General features: G+C 50.6%; 1 protein-coding gene across 21 annotated transcripts in view; it reads right to left on the reverse strand.

Moving 5' to 3' along the window:
- Positions 1 to 1,356: 1,356 nt before the first annotated feature.
- The window catches only part of LOC101001074 (protein NLRC5), a 79,484-nt gene continuing 68,020 nt past the window's right edge, over positions 1,357 to 12,820 (reverse strand). For 11 of the 21 annotated variants that reach the window (XM_031658223.1, XM_031658221.1, XM_031658220.1 and 8 more), the window contains 9 exons: positions 12,084 to 12,167; positions 11,179 to 11,268; positions 10,708 to 10,773; positions 8,758 to 8,841; positions 8,589 to 8,672; positions 6,008 to 6,094; positions 4,674 to 4,775; positions 3,846 to 3,929; positions 3,073 to 3,580 (listed from right to left, as the gene is read on the reverse strand). In XM_031658223.1, coding sequence (XP_031514083.1) covers positions 3,328 to 3,580; positions 3,846 to 3,929; positions 4,674 to 4,775; positions 6,008 to 6,094; positions 8,589 to 8,672; positions 8,758 to 8,841; positions 10,708 to 10,773; positions 11,179 to 11,268; positions 12,084 to 12,167 — 934 coding nt within the window. In that variant the 3' untranslated portion in view covers positions 3,073 to 3,327. Of the gene's footprint in view, positions 1,489 to 3,072; positions 3,581 to 3,845; positions 3,930 to 4,673; positions 4,776 to 6,007; positions 6,095 to 8,588; positions 8,673 to 8,757; positions 8,868 to 10,707; positions 10,774 to 11,178; positions 11,269 to 12,083; positions 12,168 to 12,820 lie in introns of those variants that run through there. The other 10 variants (XM_031658225.1, XM_031658224.1, XM_031658222.1 and 7 more) reach the window with 6 other exon arrangements.

Consider the following 12,820-nt stretch of genomic DNA (forward strand, 5'->3'; position numbering starts at 1 on the left):
ATACTCCTGTTAAATTTTCTGTCCAGATACTGTTTAAACAGGAATCTGTGCAGGACGGGGACCTGACTTTTAGACTGAGGCTGTTTCTGGCATTTCTAAGAATTTGGTGACTTCAAATTATGGAAGAGAGTAGTAAAAGCTGCCAGTTACCAAGGAAACGACTGTAGACAAATGTAGTGGACATCTGTAGATTTTTTTCTGCCCAGAGTTTGTTTCTTCTTCTATTACTCACACCCTGAAATACCACCCCTCTAAGTCCAGGAGACAGGGTGGGCATGTGCCCAGATATGGGTAATGAGAATATTTTGTGCTCACAGCCACAGTGATTGCTTTAGGGGCAGGTGACCCAAGCTAGTCCAGTGAGACTCAATCTAGGACCTTTTGTTGTAACCACCGGGAGAATGGTACTCCCTTTCCACTAAGCTGAGAGAAAGCAAGCCTGCAGGTGCAGGGATGGCCCGCCTGAGAAGGAAGCCAAGGTGGACAGAAAAAGAGTAAGGGCCAGAGTGAAGTACGTGAGAGAGAAGCCTGACAAATACAGAACCCCTGGATCCAGCTGTGCCTGAAGTGCGTGGCCTCATAATTTTCCATGACATAAGCCAGTACATTTTTGTCTTGGATTGCTTTGAGTTGCATATTCTGTTTCCTATGACCAAGGTTCTTGCTGGCACTCAGAGCCAGAATAGAAAGTAAAAGGTCATGTAAGGGCATTCAGCTCACCTGGGTCCATCCAGAAACATGGCAGTTTGTGTTTACAAGCTGCAGAAGACCAAACAGAGGCCAGAGTTAGTGGAGCCTGCCCAGCCCTGGAGCTAAGCTGTCCTGTCAGCTCCCCTCTCCTGCTCTGTCCCCTGGGAGGCCAACTCTGCATCTGCACACCCTGGGCCACCCTCGCTGTCCATGTTCTGCATGGGTATTTCTGGCCCCAGGGCTCAGGCTCTGGGTAGGCATGATAGTCACAGCTGGCCCAGCTGAGAAATGATGCCCTTATTTCTCATGAAGGCTGCAGAGAGGAAGCTGGGGGACCAGGGACACACACACACACACACACACACACACACACACACACACACACCCTCCTGTTCTTCAGCGCTCTCCATAGCCTGACTCCCACAGCCAGCCCAGCAGAGCAAGGCTCATGAGCCCCATTTTCGCAGATGAGCCAATCAAAGCCCAGAGCAGAACAGGCATGCCCACAGCCTCCCTGTGAGTCAATGGTGAAATTCAGAGCGAAGCTGTGGTGCTCATCCTTCCCCAGGCCACACCCAGCACTGCTGCACTTCATCGGGGGAAGGGTCATTAGTCGAAGTCCCATTGCCCGCCCTCCCAAATACCCTACTCTCTTCTCCACCCCTCACCCTCAGCTGGGCCACTTGTCCCCGATCCCTCCACTCTGCAACTCACTCCAGTTCCTCCAAGTGGTGGCAGTGGCCCAGACCAGATGCCAGGTGGGCAAGGCCCTCGGTGCTCACACAGCTGGAGGTCAGCCTGGTGGGGGTCATAGGGCAACAGGTCAGTCGGGAGCCCTGGGTCTTGGGAGCTCTGAATGCTGGTGGCAGAGGGCAAGGATGTGGGGTAGGGATGTGGGGGGCAATGTGAGGGGACCTTCTTCCCTTCATAAATCTCTTCCACCATGAACTCATTAAGCCACCATAGAGCTTGGAAGCAGATGGACTAGTTCAGTATTTCCTAAGCCACAATCATTCAGGTAGCAACTTCACAACTTAAGCCAGAATTAGGTATCACTATAGTTTAGCTAGTTAGTGTTGTTTATCACAAACTCTGCATCTTTAAAGCAAATACTGAAGAAGTGTCAAAGATCTATCTGTCCTAAAGAGTTTCTTCCTTTTTAAACATTTATTTTATTTATTTTTTGTAGAGATGGGGGTCTCACTATGTTGCTCAGGCTGGTCTCAAACTCCTGGGCTCAAGCTATTCTTCCTCCTCGGCATCCCAGAGTGCTGGGATTACAAGCTTGAGCCACTGTGCCCAACCCAAGAGTTTCTTCTTGGTGTAATCAGTTAGATGGAAAGAAAATCAAAAGTTAGGAAAGCTACATTTTGCAACTGTCATAGTAATTCATTGATTCAAGTAACATTTATTAACGGCTGCTAAAATTCACCGATGAGAGTTTGAGGAAGACCAGGATATTTACATAATCTTAAAGTACCTCACCACATGATCTATGTTAATTACAAAGAGAAAGTCAGTAACTTTGCAAGTGGAGAGACCTGGCAGACACCACTGTCACAGGTGATCACAGTTAACATCACCAGCCCGAGGACACCGACACATCAGGTGCCCCGATGGAAGGCTCAAAAACGCAGCATCACCTGTGTGATCTTCCTGCCCAAAGGCAGACTCCAACTCTAAACATGAGGAAACACCGTACAAACCCAAGTGGAAGGACATTCTATAAAATAACTGGCCTGTAAATGTCAGAGAAATGCTGTGAAAGACAAAGAAGGGCCAACGACCTGTTCCAGGTTGAAGAAGACACTAAAGAGATGACACTAAATGAGATGTGTGATCCTGGATTGGATCCACGACTGGGAAAAACATGCAATAAGCAACATTATTGGGAGAACTGGTGAGATTGGAGTATAAACTGTAGTTGAGATAATAGTAGCGTATCAATGTCACATTTCCTGGATTTTATAATTTTACTGGATTATGGAAGAGAATGTCCTTATTTTTAGCAAATTCGCTGAAATGTTAAGGGGTAAAGGGACATGATTACAACTTCTAAATGGTTCAGAAAAGGAGAGAGGGAGAGAGTGGAAGAAGAGGGAGGTGGGGAAGAAGGAGGGAGGGAAGAAATGAGCAAATGTGGAAAAATATTGGCAAAAGGTGAATTTGTTCTTTTTCCTTTTTTTTTTTTTTTTTTTTTTTGAAACAGAGCCTCGTTCTGTCACCTAGGCTAGAGTGCAATGGCACAATCTTGGCTCACTGCAACCTCAGCCTCCCGGGTTCAAGCAATTCTTGTGTGTCAGCCTCCCGATTAGCTGGGATTATAGGCATGCACCACCACGCCCAGCTAATTTTTTGTATTTTAGTAGAGACGGGGTTTTACCATGTTGCCCAGCGTGGTCTCGAATTCCTGAGCTCAGGCAATCCACCCGCCTTGGCCTCCCAAAGTGCTAGGATTACAGACATGAGCCACCACGCCCGGCTCTAAGGGTGAATTTGGGTAAATGGCACACAGCAGCTCTCAGTCTTCTTGAAACTTTGTATTAGTTTGCAGTTATTTTAAAAGAAAAGCAATGAAAGAGCATTAAAAAGGGAATAACTTTCTTGCCATGTGGCTTAATGTTCCTGAGGTCATGTTTACAACTGGGTACCCCTAAAAATCATCTCCAGGGCCACCTGTGGTTTCTGTCCACAGGGTGAGACACTGAGTCCTCTGAGCCCAGGGCTGGGAATAACGGGAGGTGTCAGGGCAGGGCAGAGCTGCAAAGGGGCCTGAGTAAATGTCTTGTCTGCATACCGAAATGTCTTCAGCTGAGAGAGGGACAGCAGGAGGTTCTGTAGCAGCAGGGAACTGTCATCATTGTCCTCCCAGAGGTTAACCTGAGACAAGCTGAAAAGGTCCAAGGATATTCCAGAGAATTTCAGGCTGGACACACCTCAGGGGTCATCACATCCAGAAGGGGATGCCAAGAGAGGAGAAGGGGCCACCCAAGAGCTCCCCTGAGCCACCCTAGGGCTCTCCCTCCCCTCCACTGGCCAAGTGTGATTTTCTCCTGCACAAGGAAGAGAGAATGCTAGGGTCACACGTGGCCTGGGGTAGGCACCAGGGTCAACCAGAGAACTCAGGGCCCCACACAGAGTTTCCGGGTGCTGACCTGAGCTGCTGCAGCCTGGCACACGTCTCCATCAGCTGCCCCACAAGAAGGCTGTGGTGGGTCCCAAGGTCACAGTGAGCCAACCTGGACACAGACAGGGAGATGACAGTTTCTGAACATCTAGTCCAGTATGGGGGATTCAGTCTCCACCTGCAAGGAGCTTATGGTGTAGGGGGAACTAAATGCCGATCAAACGAAGTCCTACAGTTTGCTATTCACTTATGAGAAGTGCTAGGAAGCAGGAGTCCAGATGGGGCAGCTGGTATGGTTGTGCAGGTTGTTCACTGCACAAGGACACGCAGCCGAGGAGGTGAAGTGAGGCTGAGATCCTACCATGCTCTATTTCCTAGAATGTACACAGGCAGGGCTGCAGCCACTCAAAACGGTGACATTTTAATTTCCAAAACTGTGCCATATGGATTAGAGGTGCTGTGAATCCAGGGATCTAAAACAGTGGATAATGGAAGTGTTTGACGAAGTCTTGGGGTCCAGGGGGCCTCCCTGAGGTGGTGGCATTTAAGCTGAGACCTGAGGGATGAAGAGGAGCTAAGCAGGTGAAGAAGGTAGGCGCGAAGAGAACATTCCGGGCAGAGGGCACAGCCAGTGCAAAGGCCCTGAGGTCTAAGCAAGATGGTGTTCAGGGAACTGAAAGTTCGTGGGGGTGACTGGAGCTGAGACTGGGGCCTGGGGTGGGGCTGAAGCACCTCAGAAGTGGGTTGGTCAGACCTCTGTAGGCTGTGTAAAGACTTGGAACCTCTAAGGACTCTGGGCAGGGTGGCGACTGTTGGTCAGAAGCAGCCCTGAAGCCTCCCCAACACCAGCACCTGCCTTGGGGTCCCTGGTGCTGGGTCCCACCTGAGTGCCACCGGATTCTCTTCCTGGCGAGGAAATTCCAGCTGGACACAGAGCTGCTGCTGGGTCTTGGAGATGCTGAGGAGCGAGCCGTAGACAATGTGAGGCCGGGCAGCCTTCCTTGGAGGGCCCAGCTGGCACCCGGGCTGCCCGGTTCCAACTCTGAGACCCTTTGCCTGGGTCCCCTTCTCCCCTGCCAGGGACCAGCTTAGGATGGGAAAGTAGGCGCTTCCGTGAGTCACACACGATACCCCAAGTAGTGCCTTTTCAACAATTTTTCTTTTTCTTTTTTTTTTTTTTTAGAGGCAGGGTCTTCCTCTGTGACTCAGGCTGGAGTGCAGCCTGGTGGGTATGATCACAGCTCACTGCAGCCTTGAACTCTGGGCTTCAGTGATCCTCCTGCCTCGGCCTCCCAAAGTGCTGGGGTTACAGGCGTGAGCCACCGCGCCTGGCCCTTTTCAACAATTTAAAGTTAATAAGTTGATGAGGCTTTTCAGACCATGACAGAAAGCCATTAGAGGGGTCCAAGGGCAGTTCCAGCATTTTCTGAGGGAGGGGCACAAGAACCAGAGTGTGGTGGAAGGGTGGGGTAGGGGATGTGTCTGGAGTCTCCATGTGCGCTCTAAGCTCACCGCCTTTACTTGAATGTTATATTCATGGAGGTGCTTATGGGGAGAGGGCTATGGGAGAGGATAAAGTCCCCAGAACATCCCCTTGTTCACTCCTGGAGAGAAGGAAGAAGCAGGGCAGGCTGTGTGGCTGGTGACAGTACATCAGACATCTTTACAGGCTCCAGTTCTTGTAATCCTCCTAGCCCCACAAAGGGCTGTAATTAGACTCTTTTGTAAGAGCAGGAGGTTGAGGCCAGAGAGACACAGTAATGGGCTCCAACCAGTAAGCGACTGAGTTGGGATCTGAACATAGGTGAGTGGGATGCTAAAAACCTTTGCTATTAGCTACTCTGTGTGTCACTGTGTTATTTCTGGTTGAAGAGCCATGATGTGCGTTACTGCATCTGGGGGCCCCTTCCAAGCAACCAGCGTGGACTCCTAGCCATGTCTGCCTGGATCCAATAGCCCTTTGTTTTGAATCTGGGGATGTCTTCTGCTGACACTGTGGCTTGACTACTGCACTAGTCCCAACAAACGTGTAGCCCCTCACATATACCCCAGGAGCTCCTGCCACCCTGGGGACATGAAGAACTAGCTGGTGACACAGCTATTACCCCACAGGATGAAGGAAGGTCAAGGAAAGGTTCCAATGCTCATGAAAGATGAAGAATTCCAAGGGAGCCTCTTCTCTGGACTCACCTGATTTCAGTGACACTGCCTGAGGCCTGGGCGCAGACTTCTAATAGGGAGAGGATGCCAGCTCTGTCCGCCCACGGCTCCTGCACCCTGCCACAGAAGGGGACACAGATAAGGTCCCCCAGGGTGAGCAGCAGACAATCAGCACACATGACGGGGCCGGGGGAGGAGTGTCAAGGGGGGGCCTAGAGGCTTTTTGAGTTTTTTTGCTTGTTTTAAAACTATAAAATACAACTAGGCATCAATCTAAGAAAGTAAATTAACATCACCCTTATTCCAACAACCATGATTGTGACAATCCAAACAGAAAATATTATTTTTCAAATGATATTTTATATTTATATTTTATGTTTTATTTACTTATTTTTGAGACAGGGTTTTGCTCTTTTTGCCCAGGCTGGAGTGCAATGGCATGATCTCGGCTCACTGTAACCTCTGCCTCCTAGGTTCAAGCGATTCTCCTGCCTCAGCCTCCCAAGTAGCTGGGATTACAGGCATGTGCCACAGGTGAGATCGTGCCACTGCACTCCAACATGGGCGACAAAGCGAGACTCCGTCTCAAAAAAAAAAGTTATTTTGGGTGCTCTAGCAATTCTGGATATATAACCAAAATAATTGAAAGCTGGGACTTTCTGGCTGGGCATGGTGGCTCATGCCTAGCACTTTGGGAGGTCGAGGTGGGAGGATCACTTGAGCTCAGGAGATTGAGACCATCCTGGGCAAAACAGTGAGACCTCGTCTTTATTGTTTTTGAAATAAAATAACATTGAAAAAAGAAAGCAGGGACTGTCAATTGGACACTTGAATGGACAACCCAAGTGTCAATTGACAGATGAGTGGACACACAAAACGTGGCCTATCCACACAAAGGAATATCATGCAGCCTTAAAAAGGAAAGGGCCGGCTGCTGTGGCTCACACCTGTAATCCCAGCACTTTGGGAGGCTGAAATGGCAGATCATCTGAGGTCAGGAGTTCGAGACCAGCTGGTCAACATAGTGAAACCCTGTCTCTACAAAAATACAAAAAAATTTAGCTGGGTGTGGTGGTGGGCACCTGTAATCCCAGCTACTCAGGAGGCTGAGGCAGGAGAATCGCTTGAACCCAAGCAGTGGAGGTTGCAGTGAGCTGAGATCACGCCACTGCACTCCAGCCTGGGTAACAAGAGCGAGACTCCGTCTCAAAAAAAAAGGAAGGAAAGTCTGACATAGTGACACATGCTGCAACATGAATGAACCAGAGGACATTATGCCAAATGAAATGAGCCAGTCACAAAAAGACAAATACAGACAAATACAAATGAATCCACTCATATAAACTATTTAGAGCAGTCCAATTCATAGAGACAGAAAGCATAATGGTGGTTGCCAGAGGCTGGGGTAGAGGGGAAATGGGATGTGGTTTCATGGGGACAGAGATTCAGTCTTGCAAGAGGAAAAGAGTTCTGGAGACTGGCCGTACAAAAAAGTGAATGTACTTAACACAACTGAATGGTACACTTAGAAATGGTTAAGATGGTAAATTTTGTTATGTGTATTTTATAACAATTTTTTACAGGTTGTTTTGGAGAACAGCCAGTCCTTAGGTGCCTTGTCACAGGCTGCAATGAGAAGTGCACAGCTCTGTCGGTGACGCAAGTTTTTTGGGCACAAACATGAAACTGAATGTCGTGGAGCCTTTTGATCTAACTTCCAGTTTCCAGGAAAGTCAGGGGTTAGTGGAACACGAGCCATGACATCATGAGAAAGCTACCAGAGTCAGGAGCGGGACAGTCTGCACTACACACAGTTGCTGATTTTGTCAACAGACACTGACATGAAACAGAAAGCTGTGGTGAGGGGGTGGGGGCGGTGATGCCTCAGGTTAGAAAAGTCAGAAGACCATCGCCACCCTGTGCAAATGGAGACCAGATGTGACTAGCTCCTGGATCCCACAAGCCAGCTATGTCATCTGGGGGACAATGGGGACATTTTAGATTAGACTAGGTAGTACCTGACACTAAGGAATGGCTCACTGAGTTTCTTAGGTGTCCTGATGGAACTGTGATTACAGAGAAAATGTCCTTATTTTTGGAGATTCATGGTGAAATATTTAGGAGTGGATTATGAGGTCTATAACTTAGTTGAAACTGTTTCAGCTGAAATAAAAATAAAAATATGAAGCAAGTATAAAAAATTATGAACAACTGTCAAATCTAGGTACTGAGAACAGGGGTTTTAAAAAATTTTTCTTTCTACTTTGGTATTTTCTTTTTCTGAGTGTTTTAAAATGATCACGGTGAACAGACAGACAAGAACTTTGTTTCAGTTTATTTTTGTCCTCAGTTCAGTATCCTCTGGAACTTTCTTTTTTTTTTTTTTTCTTAAATCCCAAAACACAGGCCTCCAGCCCGGGGAAGGACAGTTTCTCTGTGTGCCTTGTGAGGTCTCTGGCACAGATGGACGGGGTTTGCTCAGGGTCCAGACGGCAGGGTTGTGGGTACAGGAAATGGCCGAGGCCATGATCCTGGGGGCCTGTTACTCTGGTGCTGCCCCTGCTCCCATTCACGCCATGGCCCCTCCCAGAGGCAGCGGGGGAAGAGGTACCTGAGGCTGAACAGCCCTGCGGGTCGTCCCACCAAGCTCAGGAGGATGGCCAGCTGCTCCTGGTCCAGGCAGCACTGGGTCAGCCTGGGGACAGAGGTCAGTCATTGAGGTGGCTCTGGCAGGGTGCCCCACCCCTCTGCTGTCCTCATAGGCTGGGCGGGTCACTCACGTGAGCTCTGTCAGCTGCAGGGACTGGCTCAGGCCGGTGGCCAGCCTGGACACGTGCTCTGGCCGGAAGCTGCACTCACTCAGCCTGAGGGCAGAAAGCCAGGGCAGAACCTGGGTGAGGCCTGTGGGCACTGCTGCCCAGCTTCGTCTCAGCCTCCCTGAGGGCCTACTGGGGGAGCATCCCACCCCTGAGGGCAAAAGCCTGGATCAGGGCCTGAGAGGCCAAAGATGCAGCTCCTGCCCTGGGAGCTTCCTGTCTCTTTGGGGAGGAACCTCCCGCACCCCCTGTAAGAAAGTATTAGGAGTAAGTTATTTAGGGAGCCTGACTCTAGGCCAGGCATTGTGTCAGCTTCTGGGTGCACGGGACTTCCTGCCTTACCCGCAGGGTCTCCTTTAATTCTCATAGCACCAATTAGAGGTGGGAAACTGACTAAGCCAAGGACACACAGCAGACAAGAAAGAAGGGCAGAATCGGTTTTCCATCTAGGTCAGTCTGACTGCAGACCCCAAACCCTTAACCACTGCCTTACTCTCCAGGACCAGCACTGGCTGAGCTCCCTGGGGAGGAAGGTGTGCCTGGGATTCTCCGTGGGGCCTGCTATCCAAGGCACCTCAGCCCTGGGTGGCCAGCAGACGGGCCCAGCCAAGCGAACGGGCCCAGTGAACGTCGGGGCGGTTCACTCTGATGGAACAGGACTGCTGGGATGCTTACAGGAGGGGCTGATGTTTGAGATGGGTTTTAAAGGATTGGGAAAATTTTATTTCAGAAAAGGCAGGGAAGGGAATGTTGGGCTGAGTGCGATGTGAGCAGAGGCAGATAAGCTTCAGGCAGGGCTTGATCCAGGAGCAAATAGTGAAGGTTGTGGCTGAACAGTGTGTATATGTGTGTGTGTGTGTGTTGTGTATGTGGTATTTGTAGGTATTATGTTGTGTGTGTGCCATATTTGTAATGTGCCAGGTATGTATATGGGGGGTTTGTTTTTGTGGGGTGTGTGTGTATTGTGCGGTGTGTGTGGTGTATGTGTGTGTATGTGGTATGTGTATGGTATGTGGTGCGTGTGTGTGTTATGTGTGCTGTGTGTTCTGTGTGTTGTGTGTGCTGTGTGCTGTGTGTAGGGTGTGCATGGTGTATATGTGGTATGTAGGGTTGGTGTGTAGGGTGTGTGTGTGGTGTAGGGGAGGTGGGAAAGAATGTGGTGGAAGGTGACAGTTGGATCAGACTGTGAGGGAGAAGATGCTAGGGACTTTGAACTTCACCCTGGGGTTAATGGGGAGCCACTGAGGGGCACAGAGTAGCAGAGGGGCAGTCTCAGATGTGTGTTGTGAAGATCCCTCTGGGGGCCGTGGAGTGAATGGAGGGGAGGAGGCCTGACAGGATGCAGGGATCGGTTTGGAGGCTCTGTTCACAGCTGAAGTGAGACATGTAAAGGAACTGGCCCAAGGCAGTGGCAGTGAGTCAGGGCTACCAGGAATAATGATGATGATGATAATAATAATAATAATAACAGTAATAATAACAGCTGACAGCACTCCCATGAGCCAGACCTTTTCCTGGCACTTTATATTTATTAACTCATTTAATCCTCACAATAACCCTAAGGGGTAGGTTGTGCTATTATCCCCATTTTACTTGTCCAGGGCCACATAGCTGGTAAGTGGCAGATCAGGGATTTATTTTCAATTGGCTTCAAAATATTTAACCATGACACTCAGAAGCCTCAGGGGCTGTAGTCAGGACATGGCTAAGAGGCACAAGTTCAATGCCAAGGCCCGGGCTGAGACTGGAGGCACGAGGGCATCAGGTAGATCTGGGGAACAGACCCAGGCCATGAGCTTGGAGCTGCTCTCTAGAGGAGGAGACGGCCCAGGGAAGAGGGGGCCATGGAAGCCACTGCGGGTTCAGCCTCCTCTCCCCTCTCCCTCCCGTGTCCCTTCACCCCGCAGGGATTACCTGAGTGTCTTCCCAGCCTGGTCCTCTTTGGAGAAGTGAATCCGGAAGCTCTGCTCGGAGCCCAGGCTGCAGAGAGAAGGGCCTCGGGAAGCGCGGTGCCCAGACGTGCCAGCCTCCTCGGCACCCAGGGCACCCACGGGGCACAGAGAGGGAAGCAGGGCTGCACCCACAGGGACAAGGGAGGATGGAGGCCTCAGAACCAGAGGAGACCCACAAACTCATTCTGTGAGCATGGCAATACCGGGCCTTCCCACCCCATGTCCTCTGTGGTCCCTATGGCACCTGGGCATCAGGGGATGGAAATTATGATCCTGTGCTCAGGAAACCCTGAGATTCAGAGAGAGGCAGAGGTTGCCCCAAGCCAACAAGATGGAAGGCTATAAAGTGTGGGTGTCTTGCTTCTCCCATCATCAGCCAGGGGCACCTGCTGACCAGCAGAAAAGGGCTTTTTGGGGACCAACATCCCCTTACTTCACTGAGGCCTCCCGGACACGTGGGCAGGAGGGCAGGGTCTCCACCAGGTACAGGGCACTTTCCTGAGAAACGCTGTTGTGACTCAGACTAGAAGGGAAATGGGGATGAGAATGGGAGTGAGGGCAGGACCTCCATGGAGCCCTGCCCAGCCCCCTCCATCTCCCCTCCAGCTGTCATTTCTAGGAAGAGAAACCTCCATGTCTAAGCATCCATCTCCAGATGGACACACTGAGGCCCAGAAGGATACCATCCCCACAGAGGCAGAACTGGCACCAAACCCTGAGTCCGTGAGCGCTGCACTCACCCTGCCCGCTGCCGCTGTGGTCTGGGGCAGGGCACTGGCAAGGCCGGGCTGGCAGCTCTAGCCCCGAAAAAGCATAAAGCTCAGTTGCCTAGCAACAAGTGGCATCCTGGCGCTGGCTGTCACTCCCCTGGGTCACTGGGGAGATGGGGCAAGCATGTGGATGACTTCCTAAGGCACCTTGCCTGCTGCAGGGGCATCTCCAAATTTATGTCCCACAGATTGGGTCAGAAGAACTTCAGGGACAGGATGGACCAGGAGCCAGGCAGCTGCAATCCCACATCAGCTGGCTGGGGATGGAATGTTGCTTCCCTGTCCCCAAGTCCGTTTGGCTGTAGGGTGCATGGGGGGCAACTCCACCCTGCCATGAGTCACAGCCTCTCTTGGGTGTTTGGTGGAGGCTCTGCCATAGTGGGTGTGAGGGACAGAGGATAGGACTCAAGGCCAGGGGAGTGAAGGCAAGGGAAGACTCGCCCCTTGCCCTCTGCAGACCTTGTCCTCTGGGGCTCTGGGGGATGCCCTCAGAAGGAGCCCCCTCGTGCTTTTGGCCCAGGGAAGGCTTCCTCCTTGCTATCTGTCCTTCATGCTGCTTTCCACTTACTCAAGCGAACCAGAGATGGGCACCTGCGGCAGACATTCCAGAAGGCATCTGAGCCCGCTGTCACCCAGCAGGTTTGCTGAGAGGCTGTAGGGAGTAAGGAGCAGTGGCGGTGATCAGAAGTGCCTCCTCAGCCTGAGATGCTCCTCAGTTACCAGGAGCCTGCATCCACTGTCACTGCTACTGGACCCCATGTCAGGGTCACCAGCGCCACCACTATCACCAGTATCACCACCATCACCACCACCAATACCACCAATATCACCACCACCAGTATCAGCACCATTACCACCACCACTTTCATTATCACCACAATCCTACACCACCAAGCCCAGTACCACCATCACCATTGCTTCCATCACCACTAGAATGACCAGCAACTCCTACGTTCTCTGCTACCATCCCCTCCCCAGCACCACAGTAAATCCGTCCTCATCGTCCTCTTCCATATCGGGTGACCACTCCCAGCTCATGTGCCTCCAGCAGGCTTTCAGGGGTTAAAGAAAAACCAATTTGCCTTCACCACGCCCTCAGTCTGCGCCATTTGGGATCCACAGTTTTTGAATGAGAGGAAATTCAAAGAAAAAAAAAAGTTTGGAGGATGCATTAAACCCATAGATTTCTTCTTTTAATCTGGGAATACAATGTCAATATTGGAAACCTCACCTGAAGTTTCTTACTTCCCTTCATTGCAGCATTCTGTGGTTTTATTTATTTATTTATTTTGAGATGGAGTCTTG

The sequence above is a fragment of the Papio anubis genome, chromosome 18 (genome assembly GCF_008728515.1).
Source record: "Papio anubis isolate 15944 chromosome 18, Panubis1.0, whole genome shotgun sequence".
Lineage (NCBI taxonomy): Eukaryota > Metazoa > Chordata > Mammalia > Primates > Cercopithecidae > Papio > Papio anubis.